The 24741-nt window shown below is 33.3% G+C and overlaps 1 protein-coding gene across 2 annotated transcripts in view; it reads left to right on the top strand.

The window, feature by feature from the left end:
• Positions 1-4047: 4047 nt before the first annotated feature.
• Positions 4048-24741, top strand: part of LOC145677242 (uncharacterized) — a 38005-nt gene continuing 17311 nt past the window's right edge. Inside the window, exons 1-4 of one of the 2 annotated variants that reach the window (XM_081747841.1) lie at positions 4048-4168; positions 19690-19812; positions 22916-23038; positions 24426-24548. In XM_081747841.1, coding sequence (XP_081603967.1) covers positions 23032-23038; positions 24426-24548 — 130 coding nt within the window. In that variant the 5' untranslated portion in view covers positions 4048-4168; positions 19690-19812; positions 22916-23031. The remainder of the gene's footprint in view (positions 4169-19689; positions 19813-22915; positions 23039-24425; positions 24549-24741) is intronic. The other variant, XM_081747840.1, reaches the window with a different exon arrangement.

Below are 24741 nucleotides of genomic sequence, written 5' to 3'. Positions count from 1 at the left end.
GGGGTGCAAAATTTACCTTCGTTACCGAGAGTTTTGATTTTCTCGTCCTAAAGAGCATTCTTCAATGCTCGTTTCAAGGGTGAAAATACGCCTACATCTGCTGGCTACAGAAGATGAGTGGCATTGGGGAAAGGACAATACACCAGTATTCGATAATCGTGACAATATGTACTGACTTGAAATGATAGATGATTTCTGTGCCCATCAAGAAAGATAATAAAAGGAAGTGTGATTTTCTCAGTCTCCAGCCAAAACCGTTGGAGGTGAGTCAAAAATGTTGTAGTCTTCATTAAGCCACTTTCTGTTTTCTCATAGATCCACAACTCAGGTAAATTCTTCTTCATAATTTGCTTAAGTCGTATGTTGCTGTAGATAATCATGGTTTGGGCGCAAAGCTCGTCAGCACAGAAATTGCCAAGTACTGTTATGCCCTCTTTTTCTTTAGATGTTGCTGTAATTTGACGCTGTACTTCTCTCACACCAAGGTACTTTCCTGAAACCATGTGGAACAGAAAGTTTATTTTGTCTGCGTTGGGATCCTTCTTGGGTTTTCCATTATTGCACTTAATCCCTCAGATTCAAGATAGCTCTAAAGTTCAACAAACCAGCCCCGTATTCTCTCTTCCAAAACCGCAGCCCTGCCCTTGCTAGTAGTTTCAATCTTCTTCTGACAAGTAAACCTTACGTTTGGGTGAATCGAGTTGCTGACTGAGACACATATGAGAACGTAGTACTAAATGTGGTCAGTATTTCAGTGAAGTTGTAGGTGCGAAGCTCCAGGGGTTTAGGAGATACAGCTACCAGAACATCACATGGAAGTACAGAATAGTCTTCATACAGTTGGAGGTAAAAGTCCTGTAAGACCTCTTGTAACGACAAAAGGTGAATAACAAATATATGGGCACATATTAGGACTAGGGAGAAGTCATATAGTAAGGGTATACCTAACGGCGGCCATCTTGAAATCTGCCATTTTGAATTAGAGTTAAGTTTTTAAAATAGGAATAGGGTCATGTGATACATGATTTAAGGCGCAAATTTAATCACAAGAACAATGGTGACGTTCATTTTGACTTACGCGCAATTGGTAAAAAGTTACAGAGAAATTAAATATTGTTGCAGCATATGTATTAGTCCTTTACCCCACCTTGTAAATTTTGGGTTAATGATAATAATTAAATAAAAAGCAGATGGATAAATATTAGGTCTATGCTAAGAGTTGCCTTGATGGCGGCCATGTTCAAATCTGCCATTTTGAATCAGACAAAAGTTTGAAACAAAACGCATAACATTGACACCTTATAATAGCAAATTTTACCATAAATCCCACGGTATAACCATTTTTGCTTTATCATTAACATGGCCGCCATCAAGGTAACTCAATACTCAACAAAAATGTAAACAATTATTTATGATTAACTCCAACTGGATCTATACATTGAGAAGAAGATCCCGGGTTAGAAGTGTGAAGTAATGCGATCAGCACGACGTAAGACCTCGATTAGATAGGCTCCCTTTGACGAAACATTACTAAAAATTGTAAATCTAAATATTTTTATAACGGTTTGAACCCATGAACTATGAGATACAAGGTGGATGGCTTACAATTCAGTGTAAAACTCGGTATTCGGTGCAAAAGAAATCAACAACTTAGTTAAATTAATATTAAAATCGCCAATATCCCTTCCAATTACAATAATGTTCGATACAAAAGAACACTTTTCCTTAAAGGAACCTCTTTTATCGAACGGCATTTCGATATTACGAAATGGGTCTCGAATTTCGAACATTATTTTCTTTTTCCTTCAAATAAGATGATAGCTGAAAAGAAACATTATAACAAATAAATATACATATATTGATATTAACACGTCGTATTATTAAGAGGATATCTTATAATGACACCATCACACAAGGGAAGAAGGATTATTTCTGCGGTGCTGCACCTTACAAAAAATATAGCGATTTCTCCAATCTCCCACCAAAACCACAGACTAGAAAATTTTCTCGCGTTCGCTAATATCGAAACGTATCGACCTATTGATTTTTGTAAGGCCAGGTTTGGAAGGGTGTGTTCACAAATTTCAGATAGTACGCAACATTTTTGGTTTTCCTATTTCTTAACGAAATGACCAAGGTGTTCGATATTTAGGGGGCGTTCGATATTTACTGCCATTACCCCCTACGCATGCTTAGCTCATCTGTAAGTGAAAATTTGAACAGCAAGAGTCTGGATTCCATTCTTTCTCTTCATAGCAATTGACAATGACTGCTTCGAGGATATCTGACTGAGTTCAGTACACATCCATTTACATAAGAATTTGCACACATTGACATTTTGATTTAAATATTTGAAGTATTTCATTTCCCCATGAGGATTCTGCCGCCTACAGTCGGACAATTTTTCCATGCCGACCAGATGCCGCGGTCGGATTGCCGGCGCCGGACGCCGGCGTCTTTCAGCTCGATTTTCGACCGCGACGAATAGTTGCCTTGCCGAGCAGTCGGCAAACAGCCGGAAATGAGCATTAAATGCGCCGGCGCCGCCGTCGAAAAGTCTTGCCGAGCAGTCGGCAAACAGCCATGAAGGCCTAATAGATGCGCTGGCGCCGCCGTCGAAAAGCGGCCGGCATAAGGAGTCGGCAGAGGGTCGGAAAGAGGCCTTTCCGACTGTTTTACCGACTATGACGGTCGGCAACAGTCGGCAAAGAATCAGCAAAGAGCATTTTATTTTACGATTTTCGACCGCTTGCCGCCTCGGCAAAAGGTCGGCAACTTTGAACAAGTAGATCGTCGTGCCTCCGGCGGCTCGGCAACGTCGACAGCGGCAATCCCTCTTTCCGACCGCGACTTCCTGATGGGGTTCATGAGAATCTATAAAATGAAATTAAATAAAATATTTAGTTTAACATCCCACAATTATACACCGAGGCTAAGGGAGACACAATTTTTATGATTGACCATTTTCTTTAAAGAATTCACATAATTAGTAAGTGTAAACGATAACCTTTATTTTGTTACTCTCGCTGAATCATGTAAGATTTCAAAATGCAAAATTAGACCTCTAATTAATGTAAAGAAAAATACAATTTTGCGTTGATTATTAAGTTGGATCACCACTCAGAAGTCAGTACATATTTTAGCTTTTTGCCTTAACTATTGAGCAATGAAACGTTACATATTATAAATATTATACTATAAGATAGAATTATGTTTCAGCTACAACACAAGATACTGATTTATTTGGTTCTCTATTGTGATATCAAAAAAGTAAGAAATAAAAGAAATATTTGATTCGTTTTACAATGAGCACACAAGGTGGCACTTACTGTTAGATTTTACTAGAACTGCTCAGTTTTATGAAATTTTCATTTGTATGTGTAAGGTATTTTATAGTAATGATCTCATTATGAAACAGATATATTGTTTGGCCGCTTTTCGTGTTATGCTTCACATTTTATTTGAATATTAATCTCTATTTAGGGAAATAGATTGAGAAAGTACTTGCGCAGAACGCCATTCTAATGATAGTAGTGAAGCAATGCAATGAAGCATCTTGTTCCATTCAATGTTTTTCAATTATTTATTTAAGGCTCTTAGTCTCAGTTCTTCTAATTTTAGTGAATAAGTTAAAAAATGAAAAGTAAAAATACATAAAGCAAAACTTAAAGTATCTACAAAATGTCATGAAGTAAACTAATAACTGTTTCCAATTATGTTCTTATAGATCTAAAATTAAGGTGCTGAGTTTGACATCTCAGTTCTTGAAAAATCAAATTTTTACATTATACAAAATAATTTTGAACATAATTATTATTTTATATAATAGCGTTTTGTAGATATTACCTTGCTCATTTTTAACATTTTTAATATTCGTCTCTGCCTTTAACTTATTCATTAAAATCCTATCAAGTGGGAGCGAGCCTTAATAATTAGCCTGAATTATTTTATATATCATACCCCATCTGAGTTCTATAATAGACCGTAATATAAGTCATAATATTCTTGTAGCGAATATTATAAATTTTATATTTGTTTTACCCAACAGACAAGCCTTGTGGCTTACTTCTATTTCGATGTAACAATAAACGTTGCATATAGAAGTATGACGTATGTGACGGCGTCGATAATTGTGGAGACGGAAGTGATGAGAACTCTACTCTATGTGGTAAGTATAACTAGATATATATGTATGTTATTTTATGGCTGACAATTAGAATAATAGTATATTAAATTTGATCACATCATGAAGACTAGTGAGCTTAGTATACATTACATTTCCTAGTTTTTCTTAACAGGAAATATTTTTATAAATTCTTATTAGTCTCAGCAGTTGTACTTGAAACCTGCTTTGAGCATCCAGACGACACAAAAAGGGGCTATTATGCTACGAAACATATTTAATGATTGTTTGGTCTTGGAATAGCATTGTAGTAACTTGTCATTTCCATCTACTCAGTAAGTAACTTTTCTAATTGAAAGTCAGTTAATACTTTCGATCAATCTTTAAAATTCTATATCTAAATATCGTTTAATAAAACAGCATTTTCTTCTCAAAATCTCTTAAGGTATTACATGGATAAAGAAAATATATCCATTTAACTCACAATCTGTCAATAAGTAACGGTACTATTCTAGTATCAATGACAATTTAGAAGATAATATTGTGTTCATTCAATGCTCATTACTTTTCACAAACCGCAATTATTCCTTAAAGTGAAAGTGTTAATTTTGTTTCGCATTATTTATTATTCAAATGCCATCACCTCAATGACACAATTCCAAGTTGTATTACACAAAACAATTGAAATGCTTTGAATCATGTAATCAATGCTAGTGAATAAAAAAGTGTTATGCTCGGAAGTTGTTTGTTAATTTTTGTCAATCCTGTTAGGTATCAAACTAGTTCGAAACATGAGAACTCTAACGTGTTAGAATGGTCCTGAGAATCCTCAACTTGGTATTTGAAGGTGCACAAAATTACAAGACAGAATTAAAGGAAAGTGATTGAACAACTTTCTTTAAAGAATTTTCTCTTTGGTATATAGTACATTACAAGTAGTATACGTATAAAAATAAATACAACATCGTTAATAAAAGACAAACAATCACCTAATTAATAGTGCATTTGCTATATATGTACTGTATAATATAAAATTGAAAGTGACTATGTTTGTTAATTCATAACTCTTGAACTACCCTACGATCTTGATCAAATTTTCAACATATATGAAGTTTGAGCCTGGGATTTTTTTTAGCATTTCACTTTGACGTTGTAACGTAGGGGAGAGGGAAGGGGAGGTACACAAAAGTCAATATATGTAAAAATGAAAGGGATTATAATTGTGAACTAATATCTCATGAACCACCTGGCCAATCTCTATCAAATTTTCAACATACATGAGGTTCGGGCCTGGGAAATTTATAATTATTTCACTTTACCGGTAACTTAAGGGAAAGGAGGGAGGTTACTTAAATAATGATCGAAAATGACCTACATTAGTGTCGAATCCCTAGTTTCCGGGGTCGAGGAGATGAACAGTGACCCTTTCGATGCCGTTTAAATCTAAATTCAGCCGCGCATTTTAGGGAGGAAAGGAGAAATATATTAAAATTATTCAAAATGACCGATGTTAATATCGAATTCATAGTTTTCGGAGGTAAGATAGGGAGCTGTGCATTTGAAGTTTTCATTTCAACCCGGCAATAATATTTTTTTCCTCCTGAAAGCCTGCTAATTATAATTTGCAAACAATGCCATACCATTTAGAGCTACAAAGAATCGTTTTTCGCAAAACTTCATATGAGAAATCACCAAAAGCGTGTTATCTTGTTGAGTTCCAGTTGATCTATCGAATGACATTTGTCGTGTATTTGAGGAATATTTAAGTTAAACAGGAATTGAAATTTAAAAGTTAATCATAATTTTAGGCTATTTCTCATTAATACTATGTAATGTCTTTTTAGTGTCATAATAAAGAGCTTAGTGAGCATAATTTCAGTATCAGTTTCAGCTTAATAAGCGGCATGGTTGTTGTACATCATTGTTAGTCGAAAACTTTATTTATACATACCACTTTTTTAAGCTTAATAAAATCTTCCATTAGAGATTGATCTAATTTTTTTGTCAATATTATCTTAAATGCTAATAATACTGTATAGTGTATACTTGCAAGGGTGGTTATGTATACATTGATATGTTTAGATCATTTGATATTACAAGAAGAAGAAAATATTCATATGAAAGCTCGTATTGTAAAACATTAGTGAACGTATATGGATGGATGTTCCATTGTTTATGCATTCTTTTGTTCCCTCGGTTCTACGGGAGAAGTAGTTTCTCGATAGTTTTAATTGTACGTGATACTTGACATGTTTTTTTCCCTTAAACCAGAAACTTTTCGGACAAGTTAAATATCCATTCTACAAGAGGTAGTTTTATCAATAATTATCAATTACATTATAAAACATAATTTGTCTTTGATACATCTCTGTACCTACATAGCTGCCCCCGTGAAGTGCTTTCTAAATTTTGTATCAACATATCTAATCACCTTTTTACTAATAGTGTACCTTTCCTTTGTTTTATCAATTTAGATTTGAGTACTGTAATAATAGGATCAAATCCTAAAGGAGGATGATGTATATCTCTGAACACAATAATTTAATTTTTCTGATATCTGATAATTATCAGAAACTTTTGTAATAAATCTCTCATGGAGAAAATTGAATACCATGTACCCATGTATCCAGTTTACACACGTTTATGATACAAAATCTACTTTACAAGCTTGGTTCTCAGATCTATGTAGATTAGTGATAGTGCGTTAATAGGGTGAGCGTTCGATTAGGATACTTACTACACACAGAACTACAAGTGCATCATAGGAAATTTGAAACATTTCCGTGCATCAAATGGCGCGTTAATATGTATAAATTTCGTTTTTGTCGCAGATGCGCAGCATTTTCAACCCGAGAGAGCGATCGAAAATAAAAAATGGGTCATTTGAGACATATAAATGCATTGTGGTTTAAGATTACTCAATTGATGCAGATTTTTGCATCGGTACTGATGCATTTCTTCTTGATGTGAGCGTCACCTGTCGTGTTTTGTTTGAAGCTAGTCTCCAGCACTTACTGCGCATGCTCGACTGGTTTTCGTGTGGTTATGGAGCGAATTCTGACTTGTTTTTGTGTGTGTTCGTTTGTCTAGTGCTGGAGAGAACTGCTAAGAAAAACGGAGGTAAATGTATATTAAAATACGATATTATTGTGTTAGGTAGTGGAAGTATGTAGTTATTAAGACACAGTATCGTTAGCAAAACAAAAATAGCAACAAGAAAAGAGACAAAGACATAAGGGATTCTCAGAAGGAACTCGTTTCCTGCACAAGTCCACAAAGGAGTGAACAAATATTTAGGTTAACTACAGTACATACCGTATGCTGAAAGGGATCTCACTTGCGTGTGATTCATTTCCAAGGACTGAAAAAAAATCACTTGACAAAAATCATAGAATCAACACACTAGTAATTCGTGACGAGTTCATGCAAGTGACTCATGCTACCAATTTACATATAAGTACGTATGATTTCGAAAATAATTTCAGCTTTAAAACAAAAATGGTGCTGGCTGCTTGGTTCTCATTAAATATATCCGATGCATGCGTGAACTCCAAACCTCTGTTATTATTATTATTATTATTATTATTATTATTATTATTATTATTATTAATAATAATAATAATAATAATAATAATAATACTTAATATTCTTATTAGGTGAAGGTTGATTATTTAGAAAAAACTTCATTTTGCTCGCATAAGTTGTTACTCCTGCACCAAGGGCGCCGATCCTGGGGGGTTTAGTGGTCTTGGACCCCCAAAGTTGAAATGGCCCTCTAACGAGGGGGGCCAAAGTGCTAAGTTGAGGCAGGTTCTCCTATTTCTACAGTACATGGTCATTCATTTTTCCTTTCTACTAATGCATATCTTTCATAGGGCCCTCGAAAGTTACACAGCAAACGGCACCCATGTCCTTACATACCAATAGTAGAGTATCTACTAAAAATCACACATGGTCACGTAATTGTGATGTTTTGGTTAGAGTATCGGGCCAAAAGCCTCGATTTCGTGATATTGAAGTAAATATTGACCAAACACGGGTATGCCTATTATACGTTAGGGTTGTATTTTCGTTATTCGATTTAAAAAGTACTAATAAAGCTTTTTTCTAGTGGAAGCGTTCTAGAACACGTTACGTATGGTTTTACGCCTTTCTGGGTCGAAACATAGGGTGTGATACGTCATAACTTAAAACTAAAGAATTTGTTGTTGGGCCTATTTTTACTATTTTTTGAGTTACTTACTTTTGCACCTATAACGAAATTCTCTTTTTCTCGATTTTCCCGCTCAGATACTCGACGGATACATGCGAATTGTACCGTGTCAAAGGCTGTTCTATTCTGAAGAGAATGAGGTACGAACCATAATGCTGGTATAAATAAGGATGTCTCAGGAAATTTTTACCTGAGATCTTGTTTTAAACGGGAATTTATTGTACTGTGGACATATTATTTTTTGGCGGGCTTACTTTTGCACCTAGAAGATTGATATTTTGCACATACATTTAGTGTAGTCCTTAGTATTCTACAGATATATTTCAGATCTCTGCGGTGCCCCAAGTTGTGTTCAAACGGGTAAAAAGGTTTTAAAAAGGGATATTTTAATAAATCCCTTTATTGAGATTTTCCCGCCTCAGATACATGATGAAGACATGTGATTGGTAACGTTAGAAAGTACTTTCCATTCTGAAGAGAATGAGGTACGAACCATGATCCTAGGGTAAATAGTGATGTCTTAGAAAATTTCCCGTTTTATGCGGGAATTTAGGGTATTGTGAGGATATTGTTAGCACATGTGTTAATATATTTTTTTATTTTACTGTTCTAAATAGAAGCTAGAAATTTTGTAGACATATTCACTTGTCCCTTAACATTTTTCAGTTGATTTTGAGATCTGTGTGTTAACACAGGGGGAGGGGGCAGGAAATGCTAAAAAATGGGATATTTTAACAAAAATCCCATTTTTTGCAATTTTTACCGCCTCAGATACATGAAGGAAACATATGAATGGTACCGTTTGAAAGACTGTTCTATTCTGATGAGAATGAAGTGTAAAACATGACCCTAGGATGTCTCAGAAAATTTTTATATTACATCCAAATCTTTTTGAGTCATCTGGGCCACTGTGAGGATGTTCTTAGCTGATTGGTAATTTGTTTTTCCCATCCTTACTATTCAAGATAGAAGCTTGACATTTTGTACACACGTTTCGTACACCATTTAGTATTTTTCAGTTTATTTTGAGATCTCTGTGTTAACACAGGGTGTTCCGGAGGGACCCAAAATAGAAAAAAAAAGGATTTTTCTACCAAAAGCTTTATTTTTTCCCTCAAACTTTCCGTTTCAGGGACATGATAGGGAAATGTGAATGGTGCCGTTTTAACACAACGTATAATAAGGAAAGGCAATTTCAAATGTAATTTCTGGTATCACTATCAGGTTAACTTTTCAGAGGTTAACAGGATTTTCCACTAGTGTTATGTTCTTCCAATGAATTCAATTTGATTATGAGATTTAAACTGACTGTTACTTCTTTTTTAATTAAAATTCGTAGTTTCATGAATGGGAAATGAAAGAAACATAACTCAGCATGTCAGAAGGCTACTGATGATGTGCCAGTAGAGACAAGAGACACACATACTAGAAAACATGCTACAGGCTAAACCAGTAACGTCTTAATTACTGTTCCATTTTTTTTTAGAACTTGCCTCGTGTACTTACGTAGCATCCTATATTACTGAGAAAGTAAGCCTGATAGCGAAATTCTGATTTCAGATTTGAATTTAACATGGTAAATGACTATAGACCTACAGACTTTTATCCCAGAAATATAACTTTTTTTAGAATATTGTAATTATACATCACAAGAACAGTTTTCATATTTTTATACCTAATTCGAAACGTCCACGTATTTGTCCGTTTGCAAAATATATCTTTAATAATGAAAAACAGGGAAATGTAAGTGAACAATTCTTTCAGATGATTTTAAAATGAAACTTTGGATGTCTTCCCGTTTGGCCTTTTCCCGTTTCGCCTTGTGCCTGTTTTCATTACTTCAGGCTATGATGCTATGATAGTATATGCTAATTTGATTGTAAGGCGAAACAATAATTCCCGTTTGCCCTTTCCATTTCGCCTTACACCAGCGAAGGGGATTTTCAAGTTATGATAGGGAAATTTAGTGTCATTTTGGAAAACATTTGTAATGCTAGTAGTATTTACGTTTGAACGAACAGAATAGCGTATAATCAAAGCAAGTATTCAGAATTTTGTGTTATCTGCGTCACTGTTTAAAAAATTGCTCATGTAGCCTTGTATTTGTACTTCACATATGAAGAAGAGAGCGGCGGAAGAACGAACATCAACAATTACTAAGACATATAGGTAAGTATAGGTATGTATATATAACAGTTGTAAGTAATTTTGACACTGAAGCTTCTCTGCATGTTTCTAATATTTACTCTTGTAACTTCTCCAAAAGTTATTTTAGAACTTTAGATGTGGAATTTTTCTTAAATGGCATCCTAGCTAGCACACAAATACATAGTCCATTTTTTATTTATAGTGTAACACAATTAACCGGTCGTAGGTAAGCAATATTCCGTCTGTCTTTACTTTCTCGAGGGAAAGTACGACATTTTTTTTTTTTTTTTTTGCTGTTGATGTTTAAAATGAATTTATTTTCTTCTCTCCAGAAAGAACATTGCTAAGGAAAATTACTGTGGTGAAACTGCATCTGTTGTCCCTATTTTTAGTGCCGTCAAACACTCTATATAACGTACGAGCATGAACCGGGCACCACTATCGCAAAGATTGAGTAAATTGAATGTGGAAGGATCGTGGAGCGAAACGCAGGACGGCAAAAACTTTTATTGGGGGATGAAGGCGATGACACCAGTAGAATTCTTGTAAGTTATATTGTAGTAATCAAGAAAATAGTTTATCATTTCTTACGTTCTTCTTCTTGCCTTTTTTTTAAATCGTGAAAATCTGTTATGACAATAGTAATAGGAGTAAGAATATTAATATTAAAGCATTTTCTTTAGAATGTCCGTGTTATTTATTGTAGTCTTTCTATCTTCAACAGGTTTTCGGCATTATTGGAACTTTGGAAATTATGTGTCAGTGCGACAGGATTGTAATGGATGGGACACTTAAGATTGTACCTCTCCTTTTCTCCCAAATGTGCATCCTGCACGGAAAATATTTCGGCCAGGTATTTGTTTTCCTCTTCTGCATATTTCCCAGTAAAAAGCAAGAGACACATGTAAGATTACTGGAGGTAATCAGGGAAGAAGCTGAGAAATTTGGACTGCGTTTCAAATTGAAAGAAGTTTCTATTGATCTTAAGAAAATAGCAATCAATGCTATAAATAAAGTATTTCCTGGTTAAAATCACAGGATGCTCCTTCCACTTCTCTTAGTCCGTTTGGAGGAAGGTTCAGCAGTTAGAACTTTCTCAATTGTACAAAGAGAACACTGAAGTAAAAAGATGGATTCAACATGCAGTAGCACTGCCTCTGATACCAACTTCCCATTTAGATGTAGTGTTTGTACGTTTGCAAGAAGATGCGCCTGACGTTCTATGTAAGGAGGAGTTCCATGATTATCTTATAGACACTTGGCTGGATGATGGTGACACGTTATTTTCTCTGTAAGTATGTTTTCTTTTATACATAAATAGATGGCGTTTAGTGCAAGTTTTTTCTTATTATTAAATCATTAATTAAGCTATCCCGAGCACTCTACAGTATAGCATTTTTTCCATTAACACCTCGTGTAAAGTGTAATATAGATTTTCTTGCGACGTGCATGTATTGAAGATTTTACATTCACTGATTTGTAAATTATCAAAAGAACACATTCTTTTGCTTTGCAAGAGAAATAAATTAGGTTCACCCAGAATTTTGCCATCGACTTTCCAACGTAGATTCTTCTGCAATCCTTTGAATTTTTAATGTGCTAATGATGTATTTTTACCTATTTGCAGTGACTTGTGGAATCACTTTGAAAACGATCAAGAATGAATGACTAACAATGCAGGACAGTGGCACGTCAAATTACGAAGAAAGGCATCAAGGGATCACTTAGACATACATTCTTTCATTGAATTAATGCAAGACAGGCAACGGGAAAATGAAAGTTTGCGAGTACTTCTTCAAGTGGGTTATCAGAAAACACTTAGAAAGCTAAAGTAGAGACGGTTTGACGACAGGATTCACCGCCTAAAAGATAGACTTAAGAACAGTGAAATTGATGTAATTTCATATACTGATGCTGTTTCATATTATATCTACATAGAAACTTGGTATGCTATTTCGGGTGTGATAATAAAATTTATGTTCTTCTAAGATATTTGAGTTTAATTTGTCTGGAATAGAGGAGACGTTGCAGTTGAGAATAAGATAAATCCCTCTTTCTTACAGAAACAGAGTGAAAATTCCCTTGTATGTTATAGGGTCAAGCAGGAAAAGGCCAAACGGGAATTCCCTTTCCGCGTTAAGATAACATCCTTATCGGTTGTATGGCAAAATGTTTTGAGGGCATAAGGCGAAACGGAAAAAGGCCAAACGGGCATAAATTAGTATACTAAAATATATTATAAAAAGTGATAGAAAGATTCAGAGAACATAGGCACACAAAGTTTGATTTATAATCTGAGTTGGTAGTTTCCACTTTTTATTATTATTATTATTATTATTATTATTATTATTATTATTATTATTATTATTATTATTATTATTATTATTATTATTATTATTATTATTATTATTATTTACTCTGTAAAGTTTTGTGTTTCCCATCGCTAGATTTGCTATCGGTACGATTTTTCTAACATTGACCCATGTTCTAATTTGGGATTTTAGCTTTAGTGAAAATGGCAAAACTGCTCTTGTAGAGCTATCTGTAAAAAAAAGCTATGTACCTAGGTATAATAAATTGAGTTTTTTTTCCTTTTTTGACTTGTAAGATATACTATTTGAAGGCCTTATGTTTGTAACTATTTTCTCATAAGTTGTGACATAGTTTAGATGGATCTCATAAATTGAGTGGCCTAAATTGTATATTCTACATTTGATATACAGGGTTGTCAAGGGTGTGAAAACGATGGAATAAATTTACAACACAACCAAAACTATGAAATCGAGGTTTATTGGTGTGATGCATGACAGAATGAAAATATTCCGCTTTACATGAAAGTCTCTGCGACCATTTTGGAAGGTATCATACTGGATTTTAATTAATTCAGTGAAATGGGAACTTTACGATACGATACTATTGTTGAAATAAGGTGTGATTTCGTAACGATATTATGGTAGTTTCCTAAATTTAAAATGACAAGCTTTTGTACATGTTCTAGACCAGTGGTGTCCAATCATAATGAGCCTGAGGGCCGCAGCTAATAATAATAATAATAATAATAATAATAATAATAATAATAATAATAATAATAATAATAATAATAATAATAATAATAATAATAATAATAATAAAGAAAAGTATAAAAATGTATTTGAAATATTACATTCAATGTGATAAATGAGGATGACTAGGAGAGTTTACAAGGGCTGGGATATCTACATCTAATCCTGTTGTTGCGAGCCGCGGACGATGTAAAAGAGAAGAATCTCCAACGCAGCTTCTGAAGCGGTTCTTCACAATTTTCATGGTGAATTGGTATGGTTGGTTTGGTTTGGTTAATTGAAGTAATCGTTCTTTCAGCAACGATGCCTTGCCTATAGCTACATTACTGACTCCAGTGTTGCCTTGGATGTCCGGGCCTTTTTGTTGTACAGAAGCGCTAAATGGATGCCTTATTTCGAAAGAAAAGTGGAAACATTAAAAGAATGAACATAAATGAAAATATTATCAGTAATAACAATCGTATGTTGTGAGAGCTTTGTGGGCTGCAGAAAATGGTTTGGCGGGCCGCATGCGGCCCGCGGGCCGCCATTTCGACAACTCTGTTCTAGACCTATGTGATCAAAATTTCGTTAACAAAGAATATAGAAAACAATCTTGTCAATGTCTTTAAAAATCACACTTCATTTCAAAAATAGTAGTGTATCGTAAAGTCTATATTTCACTTAATTAACTCAAATCCAGTATGACTACTTCCAAAATGGCCGTAGAGGCTCTCATGTAATATGGAATATTTGCACTCTGTTCTGCATCAACCAAAAAACCTCGATTACATATTTTTAGTAGTGTTCTAAATTTATTTAATCGTTTCCACACCCTTGGAAATCCTGTATATTTAGGGAATATGCAACCAGCGATACAAACCATTGTTTCAATTAATGCATGTAAATGCTTCAGTAGGAGACAAAAAAATGCATAACATTTTGTGATTTCAGCAAAACGTTTATCTGCATAATGAATTTTATGCACACAAGTTTATGCAGTTTTCATTATGTATTTAGTTGCATCCTTAAAAATAATGCATCTAAACGTTTTGCTGGAGTCACAAAAGTTATGCATTTTTTTGTGTCAACTAACGCGTCTGTGGTTCTGTGTGCATAGCCGAGAGAAAAATTTGCTGTAGGATGTTCTGTCGGAACGAGGTATTCAGTGTCTTCAGCAACTTCGATTAAGATTAGGAGGGACTCTCAACGATGCACAGTAATCAAGAGAGGGCTGATATGTTGACGTCAAGGCCATAGCAGCCGAAGTAAGTGTAAAGAGTTTGTCTCAAGACCCATAGCAGCCGAGAGAAGGTGACTGTGTTGTCGCAAGATCCACGGCAACTAAGAGAGGATAAGCAGTCCCAATTCAGACTGATGCCAGAAATTGAAATATTGATTATTTAGCACTTTAATTTAATCAGTGTGCGTATGGTATATTATTATTTCAATTTCATGACCGGCAAAATTCCTCAGTATTGTTACTAATATATTATCAGTTAATTTCATGTCTGTATTTTTAGGAAAAGAATGTATCTTCTCTATAAATTCACTATTCAAGACATTTCAATTTAACCAAATTTCAGTAGTAATAAATCATTATTAGATCCCCTTATATATATATATATATATATATATATATATATATATATATATATATATATATTAGTAAATTATGTTGGTAACTATTTTTCCAGTTTAGTTTCCATCCTTCTACCATTGATATAAGTTGTTATACAACCATTGCCCAAGTCATATTTTACAATTTTACACTAGATTTTGAACTTCTTTATGTGTGGAAAGAGTATGAACTGTAGTTTCACTGGTAGGTTTGATACCTCCCAAGATGATAGGTATCATGTGACGAAAAATTCGGAACACCCTATATATAAATAATTTAGATATTGTAGATAGATATGTATTTCATGGTATAAAATTTTATTTTTTGGTCTATTTCGTGTCATTAGGAAAAAATGGTGTCTTGGTTAGGTTAGTTTAGTTCGTAGAAGTGTAGTATATTGATTTTTGTGTCATTTTGTATATTTTCTTGTGTTTTATGATTTTTTGTGGTAAAAAAACTTCATATTTTAGTGTTTTTCATGTCTTCAGAACATTTTCCTATCGAATTCTGAAGTTAGGAGTCATCTATAAAAGTTTCATAATTTTCTACGTAAATTTTAATAATTTCTGGTTTCTATATTTTCGGCCATCTTAACATAAATTCTTAAAAAGTCCTTTAAATCGAACATTACTTTCTTCTACATGCATCATCTGACGTAAACGAAGAATTATCAGGTGTCAAAAGTTAATTGGTCGGTATTTTTCATCTTAAATCACGATTTGTTCATCCTATTGTTGTCGAGATTTATCAGCCAATCCCCGTAATCATCTTTGTGAGACAGACGCCTTGAAGAGTAGCATCCATAGTGGATGGTACGGATTTTGTGATTGTGAATAATTTTCGGCGGAATACAAAGATTTTGGATTATTTTAAGTGGAAAATTAGTTTTAAAAGGGAGCCAAAGTGGTGAACGTTCAAGTTGGTTATAAAAAATCTAAAAAAAGGAAAGCCTAGTGACGGAACGAAAAGAAACAAAATTGAAAAGTGTACTGCAATGTATTACGCAACATGGCGCAAAGTGCTGTGTACGATAGTTTCGTACACTGAAAATTTTTGAGATTGCCAAGCACTCTTAAGGATAAGAGTGGCAAAGTTTGTGGGAAATTGGGAAGTAAAACTGGACATGAAGTTGTGATACATAAAAAATTATGCTTAGAAATCGGAGTGAAATTAATGATTCGTTCGTCCTTTGAAACTGATCTGCATAGCGCGAGAATTGAAGCAATGTACCTCAAGTAAGTTAGATAGCTACGGACCCCTTCATCCAAAAATCTGGATTTTGGTGCTGTAAGTATAAATTTTGTGTCGGAGATAGAAGGGCAGGATTGTGACGGATGTAAGTTTCTCCAACTTCATAAGTTGTGTTAAAGAATCGTGTTTGGTGTAGTGCATTTGGTTTTAAAATGACATCCATTTACAATATGTTTAAGTAAAGAACTTCGTTCCCTACAGAGCTACTTTTCGATCATTCACATGTAGGCAAACAGTTTCTCTTTGGAAAAGGGGGGGTTATCAAAAATGTACATAACATACAGTCTCTTATTTTCGTATGCAATGTAGAAGGTAACTAAATCCATAGAAATTTCGATATCTCTTTAGGCTTGCATAACAAAATTTACTTAATATAATCCTGTACCAAATTAATTAGGTAGTACCGTAATGATTCATACAAAGAAAAATTTGAGAATTCGGTAGTAACGCGTTCTGAAATATCTATAGTGTAGTAATATTTTATACACTCTCGAAAGAAATGAAAATTTATTGTGTGTACAGCTGCACCACGTCACTGATGGTACGAAGTTCGTATCCCGTCTTCGATACTTTTATTTAAAAACATCAGTTTGCTGTTCACCTTGAAAGATTTTTTTTTAACGCTAATTTTAGATATAAAATGATGAAAATTAGACTATGGTAAGATATCCGTTTTCGCTTTCTGGCACGTCCCTATACTTAATATGTGCATATATATCTATATAGTGTAATACTTTGTGTTTTGTTTATGTATGTACTTGTGCGTAGGTTAAGATTAGGTTAAGTTAGGGTAAGAATGTAATGTTGATGTGTGCAAATTTAATGAATGTTGTGATAGCAGTTGAATATTCCTGCTTGAATAATTTGTAATGAATAATTTATGACAAAATAAGTAATATAGCACACACAAAACTTGAAGGGGCAGGATGTTTAATTCCCTGCAATATATATAAAATATAAAACTGAATGCTGTGATTCATGATAATTCTAATAAGTAACCGGGACGATGTAGTAACAATTTGGACTTTTTTTTAAGATTTGAAAGCGAACTTTTGTAAAGATGATTTTTTTTTTTTAATTTTGTGGTAAAGAGCATGTAATAACGTTCAATATAGTAAATGTAATACAGATAGAGAAGGTGAATATGCGTGCAGCTGAACAAAAGAAATGTAGCATAACTGTACACATTACAGTTTTTTTTTGTTTTTTTTTATTTTAATTAAAATTTTTCTTGAGATACGAATTAAATGGATAAAATTTGAAACCTAATATTTTTCATTTCAAATAAATACAGAGAAACCCAGTAGTTTAGGGAATTTTAGGTACGTTTGAACAAAAATGGTACAAGGGTAGATTCAGTAACAACGGTCTGTAATAATTATAGTGAAAGATCAACTGAAAGTGAAACGGTACAGATAGCGTTTGAGGGGAACCCAAAAGTAGACATAACAACCTTTTCAAAATTTGTTTATTTTTTTTCTTTCTTTCGGTCGTTGAGCAGAATCGAAGAAATATTTCACACATTACCCCGTTTGAGTTCAGCGTTCTCACATGATAGTGGAGTGCACGAATGTTTTGTGGGTTGCCAGGCGCACTTCTGTGGGGGCCCAAACAGGTCTGTGACTGGTTAAACCTGCAATGCATTTGGGCATACCTCAATCAAGGGAAGGTGAACGTCATACAATACGTAAGTCAGATGCGTAATTACATTTTCTTTTATTTATTTATTTCTGGGTAGATACAAACATATTTTTTTTAAAGGCCAAGATTTATTATTTTATTTATTATTTTTATTTATTTATTTATTTACTTTTTGTTGGAGAGTTACAGGTTTATTGCAATTTTATATTACTGCACCAATCTCCCCACTAAAGGAACATATTTCTTCTTTTTATCTTTCAAGCTTCACTAAAGACTATGATTGTTTTTACAATATGACTTCGATTTATGTAGTTAAGACCACAGTGAATCATATAACTTTAGAGTTGAAATTACATATTGCTTTCGTTTTGTAAATAAAGTATCATTTCAGTTGTTCTCACACATTTAACAATATTATTAGCCGATTTCTGTCTAGGATGTTCTATCAATCGATGATAAATACTCCTACCGATTGTTTCTTCCTTAACATCTAAAACTAAAGCAAGATCTACTGTACATTCATAATAAGATATGGAATATTACCACAACCTGTGTTTGAAATACCACTTACCTCTGAAGTTTTAAAATACTATTTTGGTCTAATTCATCGAAGTGTAAATGTAATCTACTTACTTCTTTGCGTAAATTATTATTTTCACCATTGAAATTTGCGATAGTGTCCATATACGTAGTTAATAAAGAATTTTGTTTCTAAGAATTTTTTCCAATTTCTTGTGTACCAAATCTAATAATTTACCAAATTCTATTTCGATTTGTTTTTTCTTTAATATTTGTTTCGTATTGATAGAAGTAGTCTATATCCTTCCTGTAATGAGGGATAATAAGATCTGTTTTCAATGGACTTTTTCTCCATTACTACTACCGTATATCTTTTGTCTTTTCCTTAGTTAACATTTTCAAGATTTACAATCTGGCGAAGATCTGTTTTCCGATAAAATTACACAAAAGCTTTGGGTGTTACATAAGTTGCTAGAGTCGTCGCATTGAAGGGGCCGCCGTGGATCAAAGGTAGAGGCGGCCCCTTCAATGCGTTCACCTTTGGTGCACGGGATCCCAGTAATCGCCAAATGGACTCTGTGGTGGGCAAACACTGTGTGCGTGGGTTTTCTCGGAGCTCTCCCGTTTCTTTCCACTTCATTCATTCTACCATTTCATTCATTTCTCATCATCACCGTCTCTGTTAGCCTAGCCGTCATAATCGTGGGACGTAAAACTGAAAGATTTCACTAGATGTTTTCCTTGCATTGGATTCTCTGGTTCAGTTTCCGCCGAGAAACGGTTTTTATACGTTTACTTCAAACTCCCACCTTTAAAAGTTAATATAACAGTAATTTAAAAATACAAAAAGAAAGAAAGAGAGAAAGAAATGACTGTCTATAGACTATAGTGTAAGCACAAAAATTTGTAAAAGAAATAGTATGATATTGAGTACAGAATGATATTTGTTAAGTTTAGTTTAACCAAATAATTTCATCAGCAGGTGATTAAAGAATGCAATTCGTACAAATGATGTTGTAGTATTGTCACATTAAAGAATTATCTGTTGTTTAAAATGAAATCTGTGGAATTGTGTTATGAGAATATAGAAATTATTGTAAATGGAGCTTATTTCGTTTATTACAAATATTAGAACAACGCACGTGTGAGGACTTTTAATTTAAATGTTCATCTGGACAATGCATTAACAGTAGATATGTATGTGACGGTGAGACCAACTGCAGGGATAAGAGTGATGAGGATTCTAATTTGTGTGGTAAGTAATTATTTAAATAATTTCCTCTTATTTCCAATAAAAGAGATCTTGCTTCTAACAAGACACATTCGTAAAGTGTTCCCTCGAAATTCATGTAAAATTGATTTACATGCGAAGTTCTCCGCGACCCAATGTCTATTGTACTAATTTTAGCGGCCTATACCGATTATTTGCATATTAATAAGCCTTCATATATCCGGAATTCAATCATAAACTACTACTATGCTCGGTTTTAGTTTCTTTAGATGTAATTGGACATGAATGTAAGAATATGCAGAAGAATTTGGATCAAGTGCTGCTTCTCTGACATATGCTACACACTCCGGCCGCCTTCTTGGGTCCGCCATATGAATTCAATTTTCGTTTTTTCAAATGAAAATAGCTACACGTAATATATTAAATTCATGTACATTTTTTTTTTGGAAATTCACTCACCTACACCAATCAGTACCTCAATAAGAAGTTTTCTTTCTCCTGGATTGGTCGCCGAGGTGCTGTAAAATGGTCACCTCGTTCTCCTGACCCAATCTCACTTGACTAATACCTGGGAGAATGTCAAGTATGTTGTGTACGCGATGAAAATTAGGGGTGAGCATCTCAGGAAAGATATTTTGGACATACGTTTCTACATTACAGCCGACAATTTGCTCAAGATTGTGTATGATTAGAAATTTAAAATGCATCCAACAATCGACCGGAATGGGGAAAACATTGAACATTTCCTGTCCCAATGAACGTCCTTCTCGTATGACTAATATTTAGCTTTGGACATAAAAAACAGTCATGAATATCTACGGAAATTTACTATTAATAAGACATATCACATGGTGTAGTTCCCGTTTCCGTTTAAGACATATGCGTAAAATTCAAGAAGACGAACTTCAAGTATCAGATCTCGTTCTAATATACCCTCAAGTATTCTGTCCCATCTCTATCACCTACCTTCATTGCGACTTTGGCTATATTTTACAACGTTTATTCCGTATTAGTCTGTTTCCATAGTTCTGTTTATTAGAATATTGGAAACACTTTTATAAACTGACTTTCCTTACATTCTACAGAAAGCATTATTACCAATCCATTTTCACTGTTCAGATGTTCATGTTATTCACTAATAATAGGTTAAATTATATTTAGACTTGTTAGGATCGTTATCAATATTTACTACTTGTTTACTTAAATATAGTAAGAGAACATTATTCAGCATAGATAAACTACGATTCAATAAGGAATATTTGCCCTTACACACACAAAAACATTTACATATGTACACGGTATGTTAATAAATACAATGTCATTAATGTTGGAGATGCTCCTCCATACCAAATTACTAGAAAATGTTGATATTAACGTATATCATAAACTGCATAATTTCCGAGTGAAATTCTGTCGAAAACGAGATAAAACAATTTTAGATCTTTCATCGATAAGCAATAAATGTACGCCTGGCGGTCCAGGACTACGTCACAGAAATGAACTAATCTCTATTTAAAAGTGTAGATGTTAAACACACTGAATGATTGCGCAAGGGATTGCACAAAATCGTGATGTCTCCAAAGTAAAAGTAAGTAGGAGAAGGAACGAAGGAAAAGGTAAGTTACTACAAAAAGGGGAATTCATTATTGGAAAGTCGATATTGCGATTGAATTAAACACGGGACAACTTTCAAATGTTATGAGTGGTTTCATAATCACAGACGAGAAATGGATATAAGAATTTAGAACACGGAACGAAACTCGCAGCTAGACATAATTTATGTCGCATAGTACAATTACATGGACTCTTAATAGTTTCTGCATTATGCTCGTCATAAAGTGGATGTGGTACATCGGTATGGAAGCAACCAACTGAGCGAAAATGGAGTTAAATAGCAACAGTTCCTTAAAGAATGGACTAAGCTACTACACGATTGATGATCTTTTCAGAAATTCCCTCTAGTCGTTTCTGTGAATCCTTTGTGCAATCATTGTGCATGTTTACCTTAAGCATTTTTTATATTTGGATGGAATGGGATTACACGACGTACAGTAATTGCTTGTTGAAGAAATACCGATCTAAATTACACCAGTCTCTCGCTCGGAAACTACGAGACTTACGATATATGTTTATATGAATTTTTTCTTCATATTATGGTGTGCGTGATCTTCTTTCAAATTTATGACATAATCATTATTAATACCCTTCATATTTAGCCATTTGTTCTATTGTTAAATGTAGATTCAATTTGCAACACAATGTTTCAATAATATCGAAAATGGATCTGTGTATCTCTCTATGAAAATACAATAATATACCTTAATTTCAATACAATTATATACTTGTTGATGAGTTTGCTTCGTTAAGTTGCTGACAACGCTGCAGTGTCTATCAATGGTCTATAGTCATGGTCGTAGATAACAAAAGAGCTCATTTGCATTCAAAATCACTGTGAAAATCCTTCAGAAAAGCCCGTGTGGATTTGAAATCAGGCAAATGCAAAGCTATAGGAACTTTAATTGGAAACATCAATCTTGAACAAAGTGTGTCATTTCTCCATTACATGGCAGTGTTAGTTACAATTCAAACCGCAAGGTTTGCCGCAAGCAAATTTTCCCATGAATATTTATGTGCTTTCCTTTCAACATAGTGTTTGTTTCGGGCATTTATGATTTATAATATGATTTTAATTTCAAAAATCTACTTCAAATTTACAGAGAAACATTAAAAGCCAGAATTAAACAAATTTGATTTGTTACAATTGTAACATTACTTATATATCCTAAAATTGATAATTTTGTTTGAAAACGTTTTGATATTACAATGAGTATTTGTGTACATAAGCTGAAGGAATTGTTTGAAATGCCATTTGTTTCTTTCTTAGAAGTAAACGCAACACCAAATTGTACGAAATGTAAATTGAAGTATTTAACAGTGAAACAAATAACACAACTTTCCGTGCAATCTCCTGCAACTACTGAATAGCGAAAATAACTATTAAGTTGCGTTCACACACACACACACACACACACACATAAAATGAACATTATATATATATAGTGTTCATTTTTAGTAATTCGTGATTTTAATATTGAAACGATTAACTAAAACTTTGTTTTGTTAAAAGAGGAACATGGTTGTCAGAAGTCTGCATTCAAATGTAAGAATGGAAGTTGCATTTTTGGCATAGATGTTTGCGATCTTTACATTGACTGTGACGATGGATCTGATGAAGATATTGAAATGTGTCGTAAGTATTTTTAAGTTATATCATAATGCAAACGAACAGTGATAGTTTGTATGCAGTTACATTCATTCAAAACAAAGTTTATTATTATCCTAATTTGTAGGCTTTTCAAACCTCAAAATCATTCTTAGTAATCCAATAAATTAGATAATACTGTTGCTTATGTTAGACTAGAAACTAAAACAAACTTATTATAATGTCAGATTTTATTGCTCCTTTTTCGCTTTTAAGTTGCTTTAACTCAAATTATGAAACGTTCTTATCGCTCAAAGGATAGTAAGTAGAAAAAAATGAGAGATTAAAATATTTCTTTGTACAATACGTTAATAACCATTTTATATGCAGAATTACACAAACTCATACAAAAAACACTATGGACGTTCACTTTTATCTATAAGAATGTTCATATTATCCAATATCCCATTATACTGTTACTTTTAAAAAGAAACCAATTTTAATAAGGAAGACAAGAAAACCAGATAAATGAAATAAAGTATTTCGTTTCGTTAAGTTTGAAGTTCTATTGGTCTCTCTGTCTCTGTCTCTCTGTCTCTCTCTCTCTCTCTCTCTCTCTCTCTCTCTATATATATATATATATATATATATATATATATATATATATATATATATATATATATATATATATATATATATATATATAAATATATGTACAATCCGTCAAAAATAGTACCACTTTGACAAAACTTGTATTTTCAATATTAGCACTCTTCTTCTTCTTCTAATAGTAATCTATTGCTTATGTGTTGCTATTGTAGTGCACATATGAATATTAAAAGAAAATCCCAAGTTTTTATATTAAGCGACATTACTATCCATAAAATTCAATGCAATGAGTATTAGAATTGTTCTCAGTGCTGTTATTTTTTTGTTTGACTGTAAAATGAACATACCATTATATATAAAGTGTATAAAACATAAAGAAACATGAAACATTATTTCTAAAATTTTCTTATTACTATTTCATTTTTGATTTTTCATCTTTCTCATTTTCCTTTTAAATTCAAATCATGTGGTTTATGTTCACATTACATTATTTGAAGTATTGTTGTGTGACTAATTGTTCGTTTCCGTGTAGAGTCAAATCTAGTTAAGCATGCTATATTTTAATTTTGCTTGTAATATTGTTATTCTTGTATGTTAATTATTAAACTGGTTAGAACACTACAAAACGTTATTGTTAACGAGTTTAAAATATACTTGATAGAAGAAATAAGCTTGCAACTCATTCTTTTTAGAATAAATATAAACATAGAAATAAGTGTAAAATATGTTCTCAAATTGTTAGAATTTTTGATAATTTATATGTATCCATACTTACGTAAAATAACTCTAAAGTACAGATTGAATATCACTTTCTATAAATCTTCAGAACAACGCACATGTGAAAATTCAGTGTTTCGATGCACATCAGGACAATGCGTTTCAGGTGCAACTGTTTGTGATGGGTCTGCAGATTGCATGGATATCAGTGATGAGAATGCTACGCTGTGTGGTAAGTGATTTAACTGCAATGAGAAATAAATAAGAAATAATAATAATAATAATGATAATCATAATAATGAGTAATAATAATTAGAAATATTGTTAGAACAGTTGAAAAATATTCACGTGCAGTTGAGATATATTCATGTAAGAAAATTCGCGCCCTATATTTTAATATTCAATCACGTTAGTCGTGTTGCTAA

The sequence above is a fragment of the Thermobia domestica genome, unplaced genomic scaffold (assembly GCF_964235325.1).
Source record: "Thermobia domestica unplaced genomic scaffold, izTheDome1.hap1.1 HAP1_SCAFFOLD_730, whole genome shotgun sequence".
NCBI classification, from domain to species: Eukaryota; Metazoa; Arthropoda; class Insecta; order Zygentoma; family Lepismatidae; genus Thermobia; species Thermobia domestica.
This window is presented reverse-complemented; position numbering and strand designations above follow the sequence as displayed.